Source organism: Carassius auratus, unplaced genomic scaffold, assembly GCF_003368295.1.
Source record: "Carassius auratus strain Wakin unplaced genomic scaffold, ASM336829v1 scaf_tig00217015, whole genome shotgun sequence".
Classification (NCBI taxonomy): Eukaryota; Metazoa; Chordata; class Actinopteri; order Cypriniformes; family Cyprinidae; genus Carassius; species Carassius auratus.
In genome coordinates, this window is record NW_020528852.1 from 20053 (window position 1) to 45361 (window position 25309).

Sequence of the window (25309 nt, forward strand, 5' to 3'; positions counted from 1 at the left end):
TTTCAATATTTTGTGGAAAAATGAATTGGGACCTGGAAGACTCTTGATTGTTAGAGCTGAAATACATAATATGAATTTTACTTTTGTGAACATTTATGCTCCAAATTTAGTCATTGAGAGAATAAGGCTCTTTTCTAAATTAGAAAAGTTTTTAAGACGACAACATGATGGAGATTTTGTTGTTTTCGGTGGAGACTGGAACTGCACTTTAGATTTCGTTTTCGATAGGAATGGAGAAGAACCACATCAAGTGTCAGACACTTGTCTTGCTAGATTGGTAAATAATTTTCACTTATCAGATGTATGGAGAGAAAACAATCCTTTAGTTAAACAGTACTCTTGGGTGAGTTTTAGTAATGACACACTTTCTGCTCGTTTAGACAGGTTTTATCTATCTCATAATATGAGGAACAGGAGCCTGAATTCAACGATTACTCCTGTCTCTTCTTCAGAACACAAACTAATCACAGGTGAATGTAGTCTCATAACAAAAACCTATAAGAGTTCTTATTGGCATTTTAATGTTAAATTGTTGGAAGACACATTCTTTTGTGAAAATTGTAAGAATTGTTGGGAAGTTTGGAAGACTGAGAAAGGAAGATATGACAATATTATTCAGTGGTGGGAGATTGGGGAAGTGTTTATTAAGGAGTATTGCCAACAATATTCTTCTCACTCTACCCTGTGTTTGAAGAAAACATTAGAGAGTTTGGAGAAAGAACTTAAGATTATTGAAGGGAATATGATTGTAAACACTTCTCCTAAATTGACTGAAAAGAAAAACTGTTTGAATTCAATCCTTGATGAAAAAGTCAAAGGAGAACTTATAAAAAATAGTTTTTTAACAAAAAGAGACATAGATGCTCCTACATCCATCTTTTTTGATTTAGAACGGAAGACTAAACATGGAAAAAAATTGTTTTTAAAAGATAAGGATGGACACCTTGTTTCAGACACGGAAAGGATGCGTAGGCACTAGGCATGCAGTGGATTTTTATACTGAATTATATTCTGCTGAGTCCTTAAATGAACAATGTAGACATCAACTTTTACAAGATCTTCCTGAGCTATCTATAGAAAAAAAAACAACTTTTGGAAGCACAACTTACTTTTAATGAACTGACCTCAGCAGTAATGGATCTCTCATCAGGACGGGCACCAGGGATTGATGGACTTCCTGCCGAATTTTATCAATGTTTTTGGACTATTATTGGTCCTGATCTTTTTGAAGTTGCTCAGAAATGTATAAGTGAAGGATGTTTAACAAGAAGTTGTCAGCGTGCTATTTAACATTGCTTCCAAAGAAGGGAGATTTGACGCTACTAAAAAATTGGAGACCTGTAGCTATCCTATGTTCAGAATATAAAATTCTCTCTAAGTGTGTTGCTAAAAGGTTAAATGATGTACTGCATGAAATGATTCACAAGGATCAGTCATATTGTGTAAGGGGCAGATCTATTGCAGATCATTTACATTTGATGCGGGATCTGTATGACTATGCTTTTTACAACAATGTTGATGTTGCGTTTTTGTCAATGGACCAAGAAAAAGCTTTTCTTTTTGAGACTCTGAAGGCTTTTGGATTTGGAGAAAAAATTATTTAATGTATAAAATTGCTTTATAATGAGGCAACTTGCTTGATAAAAATCGGTGGCGGTCTCAGTGTCCCCATAAAGGTTCAGAGGGGTATTAGACAAGGTTGCCCTATCTCAGGGCAGCTTTATAGCATTGCTTTTGAACCGTTACTCTGTAAATTAAGAAGAGAATTAAAGGGACTGCAAATCAGAGAAATAGATTTTCCCAGTGTATTAAAATGTCTGCATATGCGGATGATCTTACAGTCTTAATAAGAGGCAATCAAGATGTTGATGTTGTCAAAAATCGTTTAAAAACATATGAAAAAGCATCCTCTGCAAAAGTCAATTGGGGCAAAAGTGTGGCAGTATGGTGTGGACAATAATGGTCCCATCCTTCCTGGAGAGCTGAAATGGGGAAGAGAAGGTTTTAAATATTTAGGGGTGTTTTTAGGATCTGAAGATTATAGAAAACAGAATTGGGAGGGACTAGTGGAGAAAACATGTGCTCGGTTGTCTCGATGGAAATGGTTGCTCCTTCAGTTATCCTATAGGGGTAGAGTTTTGGTCTGTAATAATCTCATTGCTGCTACTTTATGGCATAAAATGATGATTTTAGAACCTCCAGAAGAAGAACTGATAATGGACATTCAGAAAAAACGAGTTGATTTTTTTTGGTCTGGGTATCACTGGCTAAAAGCACCAGTACTTTATCTCCCCAGGACGGAGGGAGGTCAAGGACTCATTGACATCAGATCTAGAATCAAAGCTTTCAGACTTCAGACAGCACAAAGACTCTTGTATGGTGAAGAAGTGAGCTGGCGTGTGGTAGCCCATGGCCTCCTGAGAAGAGCAGGTAAAATGGGTTCTGATCATCAACTGTTCTTAATGGACATCAATAAGCTGGATTTAACTGGTTTGTCTTCATTCTACAAGTCAATGTTGAGAGGGTGGACTCTTTTAAACGTTTGCAGAGATCTAAACGGTGAACAGAGTCAGTGGTTATTGGAAGAACCCTTGATCTTTAACCCAAAAATCAATGTGGATGTTCTAAAATCAACGTCTGTAAGGAATGCTTTATGGTCTGCAAATATTGTAAAAAATTAGAGACTTAATGACTGATGATGGATGGATCTCTGCAGATACTCTGGCTACCAAGCTTGGAATAAGATCAGTCCGAGTTGTGCAAAGGCTGTTGAACCATCTCTATGAGAGCATGCCGGTGGACTAGAGACTCTTTATTTTTACACAAAGAAGAAAATGCTGGCTCTTCTTTCCCAGAACTGGATATTACAGCTGTGACTGGTTTGTGGCAAGAAAGTGAAGGTGGTATTCTATCCTTTAAGACACCTAAACTTGGACGTTTCAGAGACATTGGGAAAAAAGCTACTTATATTTGTTATGCGTAAAAGTTCTTCATTGTTGTGCACCTGAGACTGTAAAAGAGACTAAATGGACAGAATTTTTTGCATAAGACTCTTCCCCGAAAGGTAGCAGTGGTGTGTTGTACATGGTATTATAGCTACAAACAGACACGGAGCACATTTTGATCCACTAGTGGGGATAGGGTGTCCTTTCTGTGAACAGCAGGAGACAGTTTTTCATTTGTTTGCTGACTGTAGCAGGTTATTGCCTCTCTTTCAAATTCCTGGAGGTGGTGTCAGACATTAGGAGAAGTTTTCACACTTGAGTTTTATATCTATGGACCTAAATACAAACGTAGCAAGAGGGAGATTTATCATTTACTCAATTTTATTTTCGGACAAGCAAAGTTAGCTGTTTGGCTCTCTCGTGAAAGTAAAATAGTTGGTGTGGGACAAACTGATGTGGTACTGATTTATGAGGGTTTGATGAAGTCAAGGTTAAGAATAGAATCTGAATATTATCGACTGAATGAGAATATTGAAGATTTTAAGTTTAAGTGGGCTATAAATAACTGTATTTGTGATGTTGACTGCAATCGCAATTTACAAATTCATGTATAATTATATATGATGATAATGGTTGTAAAAAGGGTTATGGGTATTTGATATTTGTTTTTCTTTGTTGGTTAAATAGTTAATTGAAGATTGTTTTAAAATTTGTGTAATAAAAGCTGTTCATAGGTCTCTCTCTCTCTCTCTCTCTCTCTCTCTCTCTCTCTCTCTCTCTCTCTCTCTCTCTCTCTCTCTCTCTCTTCCTCCCTCTCTACCGTTTTGTGCATGGTTTTATTTACTTGTTTTTGACATACCTGACCGAGCTACAACCTTTCCAGTGATTAACTGTATATTCACTCGTGCTTTATCAGCTCGCGCACCTCAGCTGTACATTGTCCTTGTACCTTCGTATAATTAGTTTTTTTAATTTAATATTAAAATCTGAAAAATGAAAAACAGTAACGCCCCTCTCCGCTGATTGGTCAACTGAACATTACAACATAATAATAGTCCTAAAAACATAATGAGAGTCCTACCTTCTATGGATTCTTAACGTGTTTATTTCTTTACATTTTCTCTTTCTCTTCATTGAACAGCCAGGCCCGGGTTTCCCAAAAGCTTCGTAAGTCTAAGAAGTTCGTAAAAATGATCGTACGACTGATCTTAATATTACGGTCTTTTTCCCAAAAGCTTCTTAACTTAAGTAGCACTTGAAAATCATCGTAGATCTACGAGTGCTCTGGAGTAATCTTGAAGCCCTAAGTGCATCGAAGACAGATTTATGTGATCACAGGACAATCTGCAGATTACAACTTTAACTTGATTCAAGTGTAATGTGATTATAATCAGGGCTTGAAAACGAAAAAAAATTAAATTGGTTCACTCCGAGCAGAATCGATATTTTAACGTTTCTGTTCTGCGTTCCTCTGATATTATTACCGTTCCGAAACCGGTTCGGGAGGAAGAAATACCGGTTAATAACCTTATTTAAAAAAAAACAATATTATTTGCCTAATAATAATTGAATAATAATAATAAAGTATAGAGTTTTCCTTACTCAAAAAAAGGAAAAAATAGAGATCTTACGCTTACAGTTTACAGCTTGCATCAGATTTTGTCCAAATGTAAGCTAGGCCTAGCTACTTAAAAAAAAAAAAAAAAAAAATCTATCAACCCTTTCTATCAAGTATTTTAAGACATTCAGCATCAAATGTTTCCATGTTCCCGATGTATCTGGATGCTAAAATGTTATTTAATATAAAGAATATAGAATAATAGTAAATAATAAGTAACGCTGTATATGCGTCCAACAGTTGGACTCCAAATTTCATTCAATAATTATTTTGAGGTTAATAGCAAATGAAAACTGTTCAGCTTCTGGGAAATTTGTGAAGCTTCGCTAGGCTAATTTTAGTTATTTTAGAAAAGAACAAGAATTACAAAAATAAGAAGCTACCTATAGCAATATTAACGACAAACCAAAACTGATTAATTTAGACTAAAACGAAACTGAAACCAACATTGGGTTTCTCATTCGACACCAAATCAAAGTTTCAGTATTCCCGATGTATTTGAATAACAAATGATTATTAAAAAAAAAAAAAATAGCCTAATGTTTGTAAACCTTTTGTGTCTGCATTAGGCCTATGTTTATTTTCTCTAAAAAACTTATATATGGACTACTACAAATTTCTCTTTCTCTCTAGGCTATATATATATATATATATATATATATATATATATATATATATATATATATATATAAACCACGCAGGAAAACCTTTTAAAATATTTTATACATATTTTAAATACAGAAAATAGTAAGAAATGTGTATATATATATATATATATATATATATATATATATATATATATATATATTAGTGCTGTCAAAATTAGCGCGTTAACGCATTCGATTAATTTGAAATATTTAACGCGTTAAAAAAAAAACGCAATTAACGGGGTTGCAGTTTTTTTTTTTATTTCCAGTTGTGGCCTATGTGTGTTCAACGTGCAAAGAAATATGGTAAAGACCAAGGAAGGACTTTTAGACGGAAAGTTTCAGTATAAAACTCTGCCGGATTACTCTTCAGTCTGCCACAAGAAACATTATGACTGTATGACTGTAACAGTGCGTAAATCAGACCTTTCTGTAACGCTAACGTTAATAAGCTTAAACGAAATTAACGAAATAATTGTGTAGCGGAGTATTTTTTGTACACAGTGCCTCGAACTTTCAATCACTCCTGTACGCGTGCATCACTGTCCTCCTCAGCTGCAGCAACTTGCGCTCTCTCTCTTCATCAAGCTTTAAAACAAAAAGGGGACAAAAAGATCATATTGTCTTTGTGCATAGGCTATAGATTAATTAGATAAATGAATATCTAAATTTGTGCCTTGCCGTCTACGGTATTTTTTTAGAACTTAGAAAAAAGATGCTGCAGCCAATGAGCAGCCAGCGGGGGCTGCAGGACGACTCAACCTCCGCGGAAAGTTTTTAATGTTTATCAGACAATAAATACTCAAGATTTTGCTTTAGTATAACTCACAACGAGTTTCACACACCTTCTCCGGCCACGTTGAGTTGTTGACACTTAACAGTGGAAAAGCGACACATGCGCTATTCACTTGTATAACTTAAGGGTGAATGGGTAATGTAGTTTCTGCTCTGGGTGGGATGAATTAGGAAGCTTGCATTGTGAAGGGCGCTCTGAAAATCGGCAGTGCAGGTAAAAGATTAAAACCTCTATTAAAACAGATGTCCAAATGAGCGTACCGGTACGCTACAAGCACGTTCTGGGCGCACGGAGAGGTGGCGGTACGCTCAAGAGCTATATTTGGAAGAGGCGGTACTGAGTACCTGTGCGTACCGGCCCACTTAAAGCACTGGCAATGAATATACTTTGGAATTTTTTTGCAGTCCACTTAGAATTCAACATGGAAATCATTTTTGTTTTTGGCATTGATTGTTTTGAAATTCAAATGGTACTTACATGCCTGTGTTTTTATTTCTGTAATAAATATGGCTTTCAAGCCAACAGTTAATTTGGAGGATATTGATGGTTTATTGCAGGTATGTTGTTTACATGAGAAAATCTGTGTTACAAGTTAAACAAAAATTCCAATAAACAATCATATTTTGAATTTAAATAGTTTCTTTGTCTTGAGTTTACATTAATTATTTACATTTTACATTTACATATCCAAAAAGTTTCAGTCTTTTAATCGCGATTAATCGTAAATAATAAATATATAAATATGCACCTGTATATCCTGCACACCCAGACTATGCCACTGAGGAGACAGATGTGTACTTTAGATACTGTTATCATGATCATTACCACCTTAAAGCTTTCCTTGCAGAAGAATAGCATAATCCTAATGATTATTAATGTACTTATTCATACGTACGCTTATCCATGCATACGTTATCCAGCCATTTATCCACATGTATGTTATCCAGACACAAAGTAAAAAAATGCAAAAAGTTCACCTCTTCTGGCATAACTTATTGCCTAACAGTGCTTATTTAAATGCTGTTTAAATATTGAATGTGGAAAGCATGCGAATTCTGACCCATTTGGCTTTCCATAGAACACACCCTGAGCAGCTCTGACATCACTGTAGTTCAGTGAGAGATTCAGAGAAAGTGAAACTAACTTGATCAACAACATGGACGCCAGAAACCATCGAACTCTTTAAACAACCGAATATTGAGTCGTTCAGAGACCCTTGTGAACACATCTGATACTCACAGGTAAGTGATAGAAATATAAGAGAGATTGTCCTGAACAGGTTTCTAATGACTGTGGTCTGGTTTAGTGGAGTTTATGTCAGACTGGAATGAGTTGAACAGAAGCAGGGTTAAGCGTGTCAAATACTCAGATACTTTAGATGTTTACTGCACTGAAATGATATCAGAATTATATTAACAGTATGTCATTAGATTGAACAAAGTTTGGTGTTTCTGTCATTTTGTCACGCGACATAAAGACAAACAGGTAAAACAGGAAGTAAATGACCTGCAGACAAACTGAACACAAACCTGCTTCACTGCAGCTGAAAATCACTTTTACATTACACAATAACTTATGATAATTTAATATATTTTGTGGAAAGATTCATCTAATTTTGGATAAGGAGATATATATGTTTGTTGGAAAATATAAAGCATGTACTTTGTACTTTCTTTCAACAGCAGGTCATAGTTCAGATTGTTTACGAGTCTCTCACTTTGTTTCAAACGAATGATTGTGTTTCCATCACTATCAGTTCTCACATTTTAACCAGTTAAACTATCATTTTTCTTTAAAAGGCTTTAAGAGGGAAAGAACAATGGCAGAATCTTCACTAACAGCAAGAAAAACCAGGAGAAAGAGTATTGAACATGATCGTCCATGTAAGTCAATAACCCAGAAAAACCCTTTGACTTTTCTTTTATAATATTGAATATGTACAGTTCAGGAATGTAAAGCAGATCAAATAATTTCAGCTTAACAAGAATAAATCTTGTACATATATTTATTTAATTAGGTAAGTGGTTATGTAATGAGCTTCACATTTAGGTTCTGATCAGCTTGTCTGGGTTCATTTTACAATAATAACCAGCTGACTGTACATGATCTCTTTATATTTGAGTTTCTTCAGCACTCTTTGTCTCTAAACACTCTTTACATTCAACCAGCTTCATGAGGTGCATCATGGGATTCTTCATAAACAGTATGGAAGGAGTTCACACTAATCCTAAATAATGTCTCTTTCCAGCAATGTCATCCTCCATGAGTTCACTGTCTGAGGAGATTCAGTGCTCTGTATGTCTGGATGTGTTCACTGATCCAGTCTCGACTCCATGTGGACACAACTTCTGCAAGATCTGTCTGAATAAGTGCTGGGACAACAGCCAGACCTGCAGCTGTCCATACTGTAAAGAAACATTCAAGCAAAGACCTGATCTCAAGATTAATACCACACTCCGAGAGCTCGTAGGTCACTGTAAGAAGAAAAGTCCTGAGAAAACAACTGAAGTTCTGTGTGACTTCTGTGAGGAAAGAAAGCTGAAAGCGCTGAAGTCGTGTCTGGTGTGTCAGAGCTCTTACTGTGAAACTCACCTGGAGCCTCATTTGAGAGTGACACGTTTGAAGAAACACAAACTGATGGATCCTGTGAGTAATCTGGAGGACTATATATGTCAGAAACACGAGAAACCTCTGGATCTGTTCTGTAGAGATGATCAGACATGTGTGTGTTCATTCTGCACCGAGACAGACCACAAGAACCACAACACTGTTCCTATAGAAGAGGAGAGTCAAGAGAAGAAGGTAGACGTTATTATTATTTTAAAGGACTGATATCATGAGGAATCAGATTTTATTTCATATTGTGAGTTTAATCTGTGTTATGATAAATGTGTCTGTGTTGTTCTCTCTATAGACTGAACTGATGAAGACACAGAAAGACGTGCAGCTGATGATCCAGAACAGAATCAAGAAGATTCAAGACATCAAACACTCAGCAGAAGTCAGAAAAGTGAGTTTAAAATAATAGAATAAAACTAGATAGTTAAGTTTGTGGAAAGACTTTTGGGCTTGAAAAGGCCTAGTCAGAAAGTTTAAGTAGTTTTAAGAAACTTAAAATTTGAGATCTTTCAGTTTAAAGTAGTTTGAAAGTTTTGAAGGCAATAAAACCTATAAAAAAAAATAAATAGAAAAATAGACAGATAGACAAATATCTTTATATAAATAATGATTACCAAGTTACTATCATTTCATTAACATGTTTCCAGCATTATTATCATGTCATTAGCATGATTAGCACGTTGTTAGCATGTCACTAGCATGTTTCAAGCATAAGAAAGTGACTAGCATGTCATTAGCAAATTTCCAGCATGATTAGCAAATAACTAGCATGTTGTTAGCATGACTAGCAAGTGACTAGCATGTCATTAACATGATTAGCAAGTGATTAAGGTGTATGTAGTATGTTGTAAACATGTTTAATACGTGACTAGCATGTTATTAGCATGATTAGCAAAGTGACTAACATATTTTTAGTATGATTAGCAAGCAACTAACTTGTCATTAGCATTATTAACAAGTGATAAGCATGTTATAAACATGTTGTTAGCATGATAAGCAAGTGGCTAGGATGTTGTTAACATGTTTAGCAAGGAACTAGCATGCTGCTAGCATGACTAGCATGTTGCTAGCATTATCAGCAAAGTGACTAGCATGTTGTTAGCATGACTAACAAGTGGCTAGCTTGTTGTTAGCATGACTAGCAAGTGACTAGCATGTCATTAGCATGATTAGCAAGTGACTAGAATGTAATTAGCATGATAAGCAAGTGAATAGCATGTTGCTAGCATGACTAGCAAAGTGATTAGCATAATGTTAACATGACTAACAAATGACTAGCATGTAATTTACATGATTAACAAGTGACTAGCGTGTATTCTCAGTAGAGAGTTTTTAAGCGTTGCTGTGGCAGTAAACAGCTAAAATACACCTTAAGTTTTATTGTATAAAATGTTCACCCCCTCAATGAAAGTCTATGGGATTTTAGGTAGTTTTGATAGTCTGGTTTATGAAATCCATAAACCATCCATAAGACCAGTCTGAAGCTCTGACCCGAGTTTGCCGGTTTTAGCTTGAAAGCTCTAGGAGGAGATACATTTTAAAATTTAGTCTCAGAAGAAGAAGAGGATTTCAGTAAGATCAACTTACTTTTTCAATAAATAATGAATGTAAATGTTACAGTAAAGAAAATAAAGAGGCAAGAACTGACAGACATAACAATAACAAAATAAACAAACAATCAAACGAATGACAGATGACTATCAGACTAAAATATTCAGCAACAGCCAATAAAACAAGAACTAAAATGTGCAGGGCTTGTTCTGCTCTCGTCCAGGGTGCAGAGTGAAGTTTAATACTTCATTTGAGGGATTCTGAAAACACATGTAGCCTATGGATGTGAACAAAAATGTATGAGCAATAGTTACACAGATTCTTCTGTTAGCAAACACTGCTAATAATTTGTTGCCTGTCCTGGTTGAGCAGAGAAACACAGAGAAGGAGAAAGCAGTCCGTGTGGAGCTCTTGACTGATCTCATCCGCTCCATTGAGAGACATCAGACTGAACTGCTGGAGATGATGGAGGAGCAGCAGAAAGCAGCAGAGAAACAGGAGCAAGAGCTGATTGAAGAGCTGGAGCAGGAGATCACTGAGCTAAAGATGAGAAACACTGAGCTGGAGCAGCTCTCACACACTGAAGATCACCTCCACCTCCTACAGGTCAGTCAACATGATCTCTCTGATCAATCATAATGCAGGATATGACATGCTGAAGGATTTCTCCTCTCTCCTGCTGTAGATTCACTCATCCCTGTGCAGCTCTAGAAACACCAGGAACTGGCCTGAGATCAGTATGAAGACTCATGAGAGTCTGGAGACTCTGAGGAGAGCTCTGACTCAACTGAAGGACACTATAGATGAGAAACTCACACTAACTGGTACATCAATACACACTGATCAGATAGAAACATGATAGTGTACTCTGTTCTTTAAATATAAGCTTCAGATCTGATTGTTTTCTTGTCATGTGTCTCTACAGAGCTGAAGTGGATGCAGCAGTATGCAGGTACAGTGTGCTGTCTGCACTACACTAGTTTACATTCATACACTCACTGCTTCATTACTGCACTACAATCTGATTAAACACTGGGTTAACTAAAAACATCAGCATCACAGAATATCTGTATTCTCTGTTTTCTCAGTGGATGTGACTCTGGATCCTGATACAGCTCATCCTAATCTCATTCTGTCTGATGATGGAAATCAAGTGAGATGTGGAGACATTAGACAGAAACTCCCAGACAAACCAGAGAGATTTGATCCATGTCCCTGTGTCCTGGGAAAGGAGGGATTCTCCTCAGGGAGATTTTATTTTGAGGTGCAGGTGAAGGGAAAGACTCAATGGACTTTAGGAGTGGTCAGAGAATCCATTAACAGGAAGGGACAGATCACACTGAGTCCCAGAGATGGATACTGGACTGTGGGGCTGAGGAATGGAGATGAATATAAAGCCGGTGAAGATCGTCTCGTCTCTCTGTCTCTGAGAGTGAAGCCGCAGCGGGTCGGTGTGTTTGTGGATTATGAGGAGGGTCTGGTCTCCTTTTATGATGTGGAGTCCAGCTCTCATATCTACTCTTTCACTACTCAGTCTTTCACTGAAAAACTCTATCCATATTTTAGCCCATTCCTTAATGATGGAGGTAAAAACTCAAGCCCACTGATCATCACACCTGTCAGTTATAATAAATGAATTTACTCAGTTATCAAATGAAAGATTAAAATAATGCATTTATAATTAAAAATCTGGAAACATTATGTGCTGCTATTGTTTTATCATTTGCTTTAGTTTTTTTAAATCCAAAAGATTGTATCACATATTTTTAATGTAAATATAATGCTTGTTCAGTAAATTATTTTTTGTTCAACTTTTCATAAATATTCCTGAAATTTTTTTTCCCTGACAAAGTGAAATTGACAAAAAAAAAAAAAAAAAAAACTCTGATAATGTCTGTAGAACTGAGATGGCTGTGATCTTTCTGTTATAAGGAGTGAGACAGCAGAACACAATACACAATAAATATCACATAACATCAAACGAAGGTCATAAAACATTTATTTCATATTATTATACTCAATATTTTCATATTATTCTATAGCTTTTGTTTACCACATGTAAATCTGAAAATAATTAGGAAAAATCCATTGTCAATGTTTACCACGTGTTTAACACTAATTTGGGCTTCTTTTTTTGTTAAGTCGTGTTAAAAAAATCATTGGTTATGGTTTTGGGATTATTTAAAAAAACATTGTTGCTTGTTAGGAAAACCTGAGAATCAACTTCGTTTTTATTTACATTTCTGGTCACTGTTTTTGGAGGTATTTAGTGGACACAAATGTCAGTCAAAAAAAACTTTCATTAAAAATTTGAAGTTTTGAAGCACAGAAATAAGTTCGGCCTCATTTAAAGGACAAACTTTGGCAGTTCATTGTTGAGCTGAAAAAAAAAGTTAAAGTGAAACAGAAATGTTATAGAGGTTTTAGTTCATGACAACATTTTTATACTAGAAAATATTTTATAAAACATGTTAAACTTATCTTAAACTGATATCTTCAAAAGCTTTCAGGATTTGTTTAGGTGCAGTTCCTAACTTTGTCCATTAGATGTCAGCAAAGCTCAAGTGAATTGATTAATGGTTGTGGAGTAATTAAATGCACAATGTCTATTACAATAACACACACAGTGTATGTAATGTGTGTGTGTACACTATATATATGTATACACACGTGCACAAACTCAGACTTACCTCATTTATCATATAAAGTCCAGCACAGCAGGATCAAACATGTAACAGGTTCGGCAAGGCTAGGATTTCTCAGAAGATAATAAAAGAAAAAAAGAACAGAAAAACATTTCAGTTATTTCAATGTCAAATAAATAAATACTTACATCGTGCTGCTCTGTGAACCCTTTGAGATTTTAAGAGAACTCGTGTAAGTTATACTGGATGCTCTGAGGAGAGAAAATGATCAAAAAAAAAACAAATGTAATTACTCGAAAACTATGCTAATATCTTACTAGATAACCTCAGTTACATGTAACATGGATGTGTAACTATTAAAAAAATAAATAGACAAAAACAAATAGTTCAGAAAAGAAAAACAGTCATGCATATTTTATTTAGTTCAATAATATTTATATTTTAATGTCTGCTTTAAAGTTTCAGGGTAAACTATTCACCTTCAAATGATTTAACATTTCAATAAAACTATTTTTAGTTATTGCGGTATTTAAGTTATACAACAAAATATATGTAATATCCAACAAAGGCAGATAAAAGCACAATCTGGAGAAAAAAGAATAACTTTTACAATAACCCTTTTTAATAATTTGAGTTCCTCCAGGATCCTCTGGAGCACTTTGAGTTCTCGTGTAATGAAGGAGTGACTCCAGAAGCTCAGAACTGGAAACAAAGTGCTTCAAACATCCAAAGAGTTCTTACATGAACTGCAAAGACTAGAATGGTTCCTCCAGGAACAATATGATGAGAAAAAGAGCTTCGAGGCACTTAAAATAAATGATGAAGTTCCTCCAGCACTCAAAAGGATTTCTGAGGCACCTTCAGTTTTTAGAGTATTGTTCTTTTCATCTTTTCAGCGAACTATGGTCATTTCCAAGTTAATGATCATTTTTACGTAATAAAAAATCATTAGATTATTAAGTAAAGATCATTTTCCATGAAGATATTTAGTAAATTTTCTACTGTAAATATAACAAAACTTATTTTTTGATTAGTAATATGCATCGCTAAGAATTCATTTGGACAACTTTAGAGATGATTTTCTCAATATTTAGATTTTTTGCTCCCTTGGATTCCAGATTTTCAAAGAGTTGTATCTCAACCTAATATTGTCATATCATAAAAAACCATACATCAATGGAAAGATGATTTATTCAGCTTTGAGATGATGTAAAGATCTCAATTTGGACTGGTTTTGTGCTCCAGGGTCACTTTTTTTTCAGTCTGAAAAATAGTCCAACAGTGAACAGACTGAAGGAATTAAAGTACAGAATCATATTTCACTTCACTGTTCATAATAAAGGCAATCAAAGTTATTTTAACTAAACATTGCAGAAATAGTAGGCTACTTGTTTGCACAGTGTGTATCTGACTCTTAACCAATCATCTTCCTTTGCAGGTTTGGTCATATCTTCCTTTCTATAACCTTCGAATGCATCAGAACCAACTGAAGCCACACTGACATGTTTCTAGCACTGACTAACAATAATGAAGATTAATAAGTAGAGTGGTGTGAAGAAGTGTTCCTGATTTCTTAATTTTTTGCATGTTTGCCACACTTTAATGTTTCAGATCATCAAACAAATGTAAATAAAAGTCAAAGACAACACAAGTAAAAACACCATGAAGCTTTTAATTGAAGGGTTTTATTATTAAGCGGAAAAAAATCCAAAACTACATGGTCCTGTGTGAAGAAGTGTTTGCTCCTCTGTTAAAACTGTGGTTTATCACACCTGAGTTCAGTTTCTCTGGCCACACTCAGACCTGATTACTGTCACACCTGTTCACAATCAACAAATCTCTGAAATAGGATCTGCCTGACAAAGTGAAGTACACCAAAAGATGCTCAAAAGCTAGAAATCATGCCTAGATTCAAATGAATTCAGAAACAAATGAGCAAGAAAGTAATTGAGATCTATCAGTCTGTAAAAGGTTATAAAGACATTTCTAAAGATTTGGGACTCAAGCGAACCACAGTGAGAGCAGTTATTCACTCGCAAAGAGTGCATGTGCCTGTACTGTTGAAGAATGAAAGGGACAGTATAAATGTGCATGGTTTTATTTACTTGTTGTTGACACCTGACCGAGCTACAATCTTTCCAGTGATTATCTGTATATTAACTCGACAAGCTCGCGCATCTCCGCCGCTGCGCGCTCAATCCACTCAGCTTTATCAGCTCGCGCACGTCAGCTGTCCATTGTCCGTGTACCTTCATATAATTCGTTTATATATATATATATATATATATATATATATTAAAATCTGAAAAATGAAAAAACGGTAACGCCCCTCTCCGCTGATTGGTCAACCGAACATTACAACATAATAATAGTCCTAAAAACATAATGAGAGTCCTACCTTCTACGGATTCTTAACGTGTTTATTTCTTCTACATTTTCTCTTTCTCTTCATTGAACAGCCAGGCCCGGGTTTCCCAAAAGCTTCGTAAGCCTAAGAAGTTCGCAAAAACGATCGTACGACTGATCTTAATATTATGGTCTGTTTCCCAAAAGCATCATAACTTAAGTAGCACTTGAAAATCATCGTAGATCTACGAGTTCTCTGGAGTAATCTTGAAGCCCTAAGTGCATCGTAAGAAAACAGATTTATGCAGTCACCTGCAGGACACTCGGCAGATTACACCTTTAACTTGATTCAAGTGCAATGTGATTATAATATAAGGATTTAATCGTGCTTTATTCTACACTTTATAATTGGTTTTCTTTTGCTTTTTTAAATTAATTTATAAATGACTTAATTAAAAATTAAGGAAATAAGAAATACACATTTAAATTAAATGACTGAAAAAAAAGAATTAAAGAAGTAATGTAGGAGACACTTCAAAGACTGGGGGTGGGGGTAGCACGTCCTGATTTTGCCAAGTTCGATGTGTTCCTAGGTCAACATATTTTGTTGAACCTGGAACAACATTTTACTCCAAAAATATATTCTTAACCATATCCCTACACCTAAACCTAACCTTAACCATGAGTAATCGCTAAAATCAGAGGAAATGATAGATGAATGACACTGATGTACAAGCACCAAACACTGATTTTAATCATAAACTTCACAAAATCTATAAACTGGTTCTTCAAATCTGATTGGTTAATCACAATGTTGTTCCATGGGTCAACAACAATGTTGTCCCAGGAACATGTCTCACGTGGTAAAATCAGGTTCTGCGTGGGGGTATATGTCAATAACTTGTGGAAGTGCACGGAAACCAGCTATAATGACCCGGAAAAAACGTCTCATTCTCTCTCTCTCTCTCTCTCTCTCTCTCTCTCTCTCTCTCTCTCTCTCTATACTGTATATAAATAAATACATTTAAATAAATGTATGAATTTAGCAGACGCTTTTTTACAAAGCGACTTACAGTTTATTCAGGCTAAAATATAAAGTTTCATATTTAAAGTTTATTATATATTATTATGCAAATTATAATATTGTACACTATAATATAATATAATATAATATTGTATTGTATTATAGTTATTATTTCCAAATTTTCTGTCTGGAACGCAGTATTAGGTTAACGTCAATAAACGATCGTGTATAGAGTCATTCTATAATGTGACATTTCAGCACTTGACAAATGGACAGCGACTCCTGAGCAGAACTTAAAGCACAGCTACGTGCGACTGTGTCCAATCAGAATCCATCCTGCTGTAACGAGCTCGAGGATTTAAAGGTGCGCTCAGAATAAACGGACGATATGGTTGGCTGGTGTGGACGCTAATATTGTTATCTTTATAGTTATCTTTATAGTTATTGGTGTGAACGGGGCTTTATTCTGCAACATTTTGTATTTGTAATTAAATTATTGTTTGTAGTAACTCTAATTTTGGAGAAAAACTGAAATGGCACTCTTCGTGTGATATTGATTAACATAAAATTATATAAATACATAAATGCATTTGAATACACTGAATAATGCAGTGAAAGAATGCACTCAAAATGCACACGCACCACGATGACTTCATCATGTAACTTTACATTAGCCTAGATGCTTGCACTTTTTAGGCATGATTTGTTTAGTTTTTGAATACACTTAATACTGTTAAAAGGCACATCCTTAAAATAAAAAATACAAGTTCACATATCACACCTAAACACGCCTGGAAAACATAATTAGAACTAGCTACTAAATTAGTTAAAAATGCCTACCCATATACAGCTATGATTCGCGAACCCCAAACTGATTCAAATGATTCGCGAACACGCTTTGAACTCCGGTTTGGGGTTCGCGAATCATTTGAGTCAGATGTGTATAGCTGTATATGGATAGGCATTTTTAACTAACTTAGTTAAATGATTCACGATCCGAACTCCGATCTGACTCAAATGATTCGCGAACTCGCTCCGAACTCTGAACTGACTCAAATGATTTGAAAAAGAAAATGACAAGAAATGGCTTAAGTCTAGCACATATTAATTTAAACAGTCTCAGGAATAAAACAATGAAGTTGCTGAACTGTTAAATGAGTATAAAATACACATTCTTGCTATCTCAGAGACTCACTTGGACTCTTCCTTTGATGACACAGAACTGTTTATTGAAGGTTACAACATATACAGAAATGACAGAAATGGTTTTGGTGGTGGAGTAGCTTTTTATATTCAGAATTATTTGCCAGTAAAAATAAGAACTGATTTAATGAGTTTTGACATCGAAATATTATGGTTGCAAATGCTTCTACCTCACCGAAAGTCGATACTTCTGTGTTGCTGTTACCGGTCGCCAAGTGCCAACTGTGAATATCTTGATACTTTCTGTAAAATGTTGGATATAAATACTAATGTAAGTCAGGACATATATTTCATGGGTGACTTAATAACTGACTGGTTTTCTAAAGATTGCTACTTGAAAAGAAAAACTGTTAACCACTGCAAATGCATGTGGACTTACTCAACTTATAAATAAGCCTACAAGAACATGTTTTAAGAGCGACGGATCCAGAACATCTACCTGTATAGATCATATTTTCACAAACCGACCTGAATTGTGTAAAAAGGTATTTTCTATTCCCATTGGTAGCAGTGATCATAATCTGATCATTTCTGTGTTAACAACCAAGCTGAGTGGATCTGGAACTGCAGTCTTATTTAAAAGATCTTATAAATTGTTTAAAAATGACAAGTTTATTGAAGATGTTCAAGCTATATGCTGGTCTGATGTGTTGGTAGCTAGTAATCCGGAAATTGCTCTCTTTAAATTTAACAAACTATTCTTGTCTTTGATTGAGAAACATGCGCCTTTAAAGAAGTTTACTGTCAGGAATAACGTCACACCTTGGTTGGATGATGAACTGAAAAATTCTATGAAAATAAAGAGGTCAAATGAAATGAACAGCAGTTACTACAGGAAATAAATGTGATTGGGACCTTTATCGTAAAATGAGAAATTCTGTCACTAAACTTAATAAAAAGAAGAAGAAAATCTATTTTGATAATCATGTTAAAAATATAGGTAATTATAGTAGGAATGTTTTAAATCAATTGACTGGTAAGAAAAATAAAATAATTCCATCTTTTTTGGAAACAGGTGATAAATTTATAACTAAGCCAATAGATATTGCAAATTATCTTAATGATTATTGTATAAGAAAATTAGATAAACTAAGTGAAAATATGCCTAATCTATGTAATGATATATCTCACCTATTAATAAGAAATGAACTGATGAAAAATAAAAACTTAAGGTTTAAATTAGAAAGTGTAAATATAGATCAAGTAAAGAATCTTTTAATAGCCTGTAAAAACAAACCACCGGGTGTCAACGGTCTTGACAGCAGGCTTCTTAAACTAGCTGCTGACTCTATTGCCCCTGTTCTAACCCACATCATTAACCTCAGTACTTGGAACCCACCGGGAAGACACAGACCCCACTGGACCCGATTGTCACATATTCCACCTTAAATTGCTATTACAAGTCAATAAATCGGTTTCGAAAAATGCATGCTTTTTGTCTTACCTAATTTAAGGAGCCGTAGTTTTTCTTCCTTGTACCTGACTGTCTGTGATGCATTACAATCCTCCGACAAGAAAGTTATGAATGTTATTCTTCTCGTTATTCCAAGTCCAAGCTTAATCCACTCATTATTTCAGCTTCAAGAGTCCGCTTGATGTCACGGTGACGAATGACAAATGCAACTGTGCACATGTATATACATTCTGACTCGAGTTAGCTCGCATAATAACTTCGACTGTTTACCCTTTTTTCTTTCTTTTTTTGGATCACACTTTTCTTTTCCTAATTTTACAAGTTGTAAGTTACAAGAAAACAGTGTCTGATCACGTTCGGGTGTTCTCCGAGTCCGATGACTCCGATCGCACGGGTATAACACACAATGTTAAACAGACCCGGGACCCGAAGTAATAGATTTGGACCCGACCCGGACCCGGCCGATCATTTAAAATATAGACCCGAACCCGTGCGGGTCCCGGGTGCACTGTGAAGACCTCTAGCTCGAGTTACCCAGCACGTAGGTATTAGTGTAGTGCTGTGTACCACAGTTTGCAGAATACACCCTAAGCACCTCTGACATCACTAGTTCAGTGAAAAAAGTAGTTCAGTTCAGTGTAGTTCAGAGAAAGTGAAACGACCTTGATCAACAACAATACTGGACGCCAGAAACCATCGAACTCTTTAAACAACAGAATATTGAGTCGTTCAGAGACCCTTGTGAACACATCTGATACTCACAGGTAAGTAATAGAAATATAAGAGAGATTGTCCTGAACAGGTTTCTAATGACAGTGGTCTGGTTTAGTAGGGTTTATGTCAGACTGGAATGAGTTGAACAGAAGCAGGGTTAAGCGTGTCAAATACTCAGATACTTTAGTTGTTTACCGCACTGAAATGATTTCAGAATTGTATTAACAGCATTTTGTCGTTTTGCCATGCAGTAAATGACATGCAGACAAACTGAACACAAACCACGATAAAAAGTTGGTTCGACGTTTGACGTTGTTGGTTATTAGACAGATAGCAGGGAAAAAAAAATCTTAGTGAATGAGTATAATTGTATTAAAAAATTGCTTATTTGAAAAGCAATAGGACGTAGAACTGAACACACATCGCAGTGTATTTGTTTTCATTCTCCTCGATTTGTTGCGACACATTAAGACTCGATCAGCGGTGCGCTAGCGCTTATGCCAGCTAGGGACCGTCTACAAAGTACATGATAATGACAAAGCAATTTTCCCACCAGAATGTTTATATATATATATATATATATATCTTGTGGTCACTTTAAATATTTATTAAACAATCATCAGAGTAAATTAATGGTGTGTAAATGTTTCTAATCAGAAGCATGTTTTATATCTATGAAATTATGTTTGTTTATGTTTGTGTGTTGTAACTTCGATATATATATATATATATATATGGACCTTATTTATACACGACACTGCTCTACTGATCATGTTCTGGTTACTCCACTGCACACGTCGGATCACTTCCACCTCACTCTTAAACTCAACAGGGTCCCTGACACTTCACTTAGCCCTCCACATGTCATCTTCGACGTAACCTACACTTTCACCCTCCCGGTTTTCTGTAATGGTTTCATCTTCACTTCCTTCCCCTAAACTGTTTGCATCTTTGGATGCTAACAGTGCTACTGATACTCTCTGCTCCACTCTTACATCTTGTTTAGACACTGTTTGTCCCTTATCTTCCAGGCCAGCCTGTAACACCCCTTCTGCCCCTTGGTTATCTTATGTTCTACACGAACACCGTTCCGTAGAGCTGCTGAAAGGGTGTGGCGTAAATCCAGAAATACTACTGACCTTAATATGTATCAATCACTCCTATCTTCTTTCTCTGCTAATGTCTCCACTGCTAAAATGACATACTACCATAACAAAATTAACAATTCGTCTAACTCTCGCATGCTTTTAAAAACATTTTCCTCACTTCTTTGTCCTCCTCCTCCCGCTCCTGCTTCAACTCTAATAGCTGACGACATTGCAACGTTTTTCATTAATAAAATTAAACACATTAGTGCACAATTTTCCACACCACAATCAGTCAAGCTCATATCACCAGCAAACTTACACTCATTTACATCCTTCTCTTCACTCTCTGAGGCAGAAGTCTCAAAATTCATCCTTTCTAATCACCCTACAACTTGCCCGCTTGATCCTATTCCATCTCATCTCCTTCAAGCCATTTCTCCTGCAGTTGTACCTGCTCTCACTCATTCACATCATCAACACTTCCCTCCACACTGGTGTTTTTCCCTCATCATTTAGTCAGGCACGTATAACTCCACTACTTAAGAAACCCAACCTCAACCCATCTCTTTTAGAGAACTACATACCAGTTTCCCTTCTTCCTTTCATTGCAAAAACACTTGAACGAGCTGTGTTCAACCAAATCTCTACATTTATCACACACAACAACCTCCTTGACAGCAACCAATCTGGCTTCAGAAGTGGACATTCAACTGAGACTGCCTTGCTCTCAGTTGTTGAAGCTCTAAGACTGGCAAGAGCGGAATCCAAATCATCAGTACTTATCTTGCTTGATCTGTCCGCTGCTTTTGACACGGTTAACCACCAGATCCTCCTATCAACTCTACTGGCAAAAGGCATCTCAGGAACAACACTTCAATGGTTTGAGTCTTTCCTATCAGATAGGTCCTTCAAAGTATCTTGGAGAGGTGAAGTGTCCAAGTCTCAACATCTAACTACTGGGGTGCCTCAGGGCTCTGTTCTTGGACCACTTCTCTTCTCTGTCTACATGGCATCATTAGGTTCTGTCATTCAGAAACATTCTTTTCATTCCACTGCTATGCTGATGACACTCAACTCTACCTCTCATTCCATCCTGATGATCTGACATTCAACATCAAGAACATCAAGCACTTTCTTTGGGAACATGCTGCACAACTCCTTGTTCAAGCTCTTGTTTTGTCCAGGCTGGACTATTGCAATGCCCTCTTGGCAGGTCTTCCAGCCAATTCTATCAAACCTTTACAATTAATCCAGAACGCGGCAGCAAGATGAATTTTTAATGAGCCAAAAAGAATACATGTCACACCTCTGTTTATCAATTTGCACTGGCTTCCAATAGCTGCTCGCATAAAACTCAAGGCATTGATGTTTGCCTACAAAACTACCACTGGCTCTGCACCCATTTACCTAAATTTGTTACTTCAGACTTATGTGCCCTCTAGAAGCTTGCGTTCTGCAAGTGAATGTCACTTGATTGTGCCATCCCAAAGAAGCACAAAGTCACTTTTACGGACTTTTAAATTAAATGTTCCCTCCTGGTGGAATGACCTGCTCAACTCAATCCCAGCAGCTGAGTCCTTAGCCATCTTCAAGAATCGGCTTAAAACACATCTCTTCCATCTTTATTTGACCCTCTAACTTTAACACTCACTATTCTAATTATATTCTTTAAAAAAATCTAACTACCTTTCTAATCTTTCTATATTCTATTTTCTTTTCATTAATTATGCAATTGTATATGTGTGTGTGTGTGTATGTGTGTGTGTGTGTGTGTAAAGACCTCTAACACTAGCTTGCTCTATTCTTTTTTTTATTCCATCTGTTTTCTTTTTATTTATTATATTATATAAAATCCCATTCTAGGTATACTGTGTTAAGCTAACTGAGACTTGTTATAGCAGTTATATATCATTGCTCTTTTTGTTGTTTTTGATTGTAAGTCGCTTTGGATAAATGAATAAATGTGTGTATGTATATATATATATTAACAAAACCAGAGCAATTGGTGCACCAGGGTTTTGAAAGATATACATACCAACACTTATAATGCTCACTTGAATTTAAATAATAAATATTGTAAACAAGATATGTGATAGTGGTTATTATTATATTATTACTATTAATAACTATATTAATAAATAAACAAACAAAATTAAAAGCATTAGTATTCCATAATCCAGTGGTAATGTAGTAGGCTGATTCCAGGTCCTTGTGATATATATATATATTTTTTTTCGTTATATTAACAGACGTATGATACCAAGTAAGTACAGGCTATTGAAATTAAAACCAAAAAAGAAATACATTTAAAATAAATACACTCTCCTGTATTAACCTCATGGTGTGTGTCTTGTTATTGTTTTCATAAGAAGATTTTTTATATTTGTTTTAGTCACAGAACTATAACAGAAAACATGCTATTGAAATTCAACAAATAAGTCAACACTGGCGATGAGTGTTGTTTTACAGTTGTTTTGAATTGAATTTGAAAATCTACATTTTAATAAACTAATTTATAACACAGTTTTATTACAGTCTTTTTACAAATCAGAATTGAGCCTTTGTACATTTTTTTTGTGCTTTGAAAGCTGGCAGATGTTTATATTTATGTATCTTTTTACTTTTACATAGAATCACATTTCTAAATGTTACAATCCGAAATAAACTATTTAAATAAATTCCTGTTTAAATATTTAGCTTACATGAAATTTTAATTCTGCATGATTTTTAAACACTTTCTGTAAAAAAAAAAAAATTAATAACGATGTTCATTAAACAAAATAATGTTTTGAGTATATTTTTTGTTTATGTCACTGAAATAACATATGGGACTTTCCTCGATATTTTACTCAAAAGTACAGTAACCTTTGTTTAAAAAAAATATATAATATATATGGCCTCATATAATATATGGCCTCTTTTTAAAATTGCAAGACTACTTTTTCAGGTGTTGGTGGTGATGTATGGATAAAAATTTTATGCTGATTTATGTGTGTGTGTGTGTGTGTGTGTGTGTGTGTTTATAGATCTATAGATAAATTCTAACTTGTGTAGTTCCATATTTATATGCTTCAAAAATCTGATTAGCTAAATAAATCTGAATTTGATTAGCATTTCATATATAATATACAGTGGTAATCAAAATTATTTGAACACTAGTATTTTCACCTGCTAAAATTGGTTTTAAGTCAGTTATGTCTATATTTTGCTGTAGTGTCTCAGTATGAAATATCATTTATATTCCAAACATTAATTTTGCCATTAATTGTAATATCCAGTGAGATTTGTGTCTGACAACAGCCAGTGCTCCACCACAGAGATCTGATCTAATCATCATCAGTCTGTCTGGAAGGAAATAATAAATCCAGAAGAACTGTGACAACGAGATGCTTCAAGAAACCTACTGTTTAATTCAATATAATTAGTCCTGAATTACGTAAGTGTAAACCCTGAATTAAAATGTTCATTTAGAAATCAGAAACAAGACACACCTTTTGAAGTTGAGATGGAAAACTGAACACATTTTAAATTAATTCATTAAAATACTTTTAATGTCAAACTCAAGTCCAAAACAACTGCAGTATCCTCCTCTAGGGGGCAGTAATACAGGAGCCTTTGGAAGGCTTAGCAAGCTATTCTTGAACGTCAGTAGCGTAACTTCTCCATCACTTTATTGAAACTAAATTATGTATTGGTTTCATTTCAATAGTGTGTGTGTTCTATCTATTATAGTTCTGTGGCTGAAACCACCATCAAAATGTTCTTCTAGGAACCACTAACAAGACACGCCCTTTTAAGTTGAGATGAAATACTGTATGAGCCTGTTAACAGATTCAAGTTCAATTCAATAGTATGCATCCTGATTTACATATGATAGTAAAAGATGGTTGTATATATTGTTCTTTGAACAAGTAACAAGAAACATTCTGTTGACGTTTACATATCAAACTGTATGCATTCTAAATTAATTTATTTAAACTTCTCAATGTCAAACTTGGTCAAGACAAGTGCAATATGTTCCCTGTCCCTGTCCCTGTCCTGCACTTTTACATTATAAGGTCTATCAGTTATAATTCCCTAAGGAAGATTAAAACCAACAAAACGCAAAGTGTGTTCTCTTCTACATTTGAAAACAATTACAACACAGTATGTTTCTTGTCATTATGATAAATCATTGAAGAATAATTGAAGATTTCCGAGCCTGAATCTCTGACAAAATGTCAAACGTCGAACCAGCTTTATATCGGTACACATGTATATGTTTGCTGGAAAATATAAAGCTTGTTCTTTGTACTCTCTTTAAACAGCAGGTCATAGTTCAGATTGCTCAGTTTACGATTCTCTCACTTTGTTTCAAACTAATGATTGTGTTTCCATCACTATCAGTTCTCACATTTTAACCAGTAAAACTATCATTTTTCTTTAAAAGGCTTTAAGAGGAAAGAACAATGGCAGAATCTTCACTAACAGCAAGAAAAACCAGGAGACAGAGTATTGAACATGATCGTCCATGTAAGTCAATAACCCAGAAAAACACTTTGACTTTTCTTTTATAATATTGAATATGTACAGTTCAGGAATGTAAGTTAGATAAAATAATTTTATCTTAACAATAATAAATCTTCTACATTTATTCATTTAGGTAAGTGGTTATGTAACTAGCTTCACATTTAGGTTCTGATCACTTTGTCTGGGTTCA

The 25309-nt window shown here is 35.2% G+C and overlaps 1 protein-coding gene and 2 long non-coding RNA genes across 7 annotated transcripts; 2 read left to right on the forward strand and 1 right to left on the reverse strand.

Moving 5' to 3' along the window:
- The first annotated feature begins 7130 nt into the window (after positions 1 to 7130).
- Positions 7131 to 11875, forward strand: LOC113099694 (E3 ubiquitin-protein ligase TRIM39-like). Of its 4 annotated transcripts, none has more exons than XM_026264619.1 (8): positions 7131 to 7247; positions 7806 to 7889; positions 8255 to 8808; positions 8921 to 9016; positions 10549 to 10782; positions 10862 to 11000; positions 11093 to 11128; positions 11265 to 11875. In XM_026264619.1, exons 2-8 carry the CDS (start codon positions 7826 to 7828, stop codon positions 11810 to 11812), a joined length of 1671 nt encoding a protein of 556 aa, XP_026120404.1. In that variant the 5' UTR covers positions 7131 to 7247; positions 7806 to 7825; the 3' UTR covers positions 11813 to 11875. The 4 variants fall into 4 exon arrangements, with proteins under 4 accessions (XP_026120404.1, XP_026120406.1, XP_026120407.1 ...); XM_026264621.1 differs by having other exon boundaries at positions 11102 to 11128; XM_026264620.1 differs by having other exon boundaries at positions 7190 to 7247; positions 7814 to 7889.
- A 135-nt stretch (positions 11876 to 12010) lies between these two features.
- Positions 12011 to 18870, reverse strand: LOC113099699 (uncharacterized). 2 transcript variants are annotated; one of them, XR_003289507.1, is made up of 3 exons: positions 18839 to 18870; positions 12867 to 12934; positions 12011 to 12556 (listed from the first exon to the last, which is right to left on the reverse strand). It is a non-coding gene; the product is annotated as an uncharacterized LOC113099699 (long non-coding RNA). The 2 variants fall into 2 exon arrangements; XR_003289506.1 differs by lacking the exon at positions 18839 to 18870 and adding an exon at positions 17570 to 18311.
- On the forward strand, positions 18308 to 25050 carry LOC113099697 (uncharacterized). The gene is made up of 3 exons (XR_003289504.1): positions 18308 to 19572; positions 24918 to 24940; positions 25040 to 25050. It is a non-coding gene; the product is annotated as an uncharacterized LOC113099697 (long non-coding RNA).
- Positions 25051 to 25309: the final 259 nt, after the last annotated feature.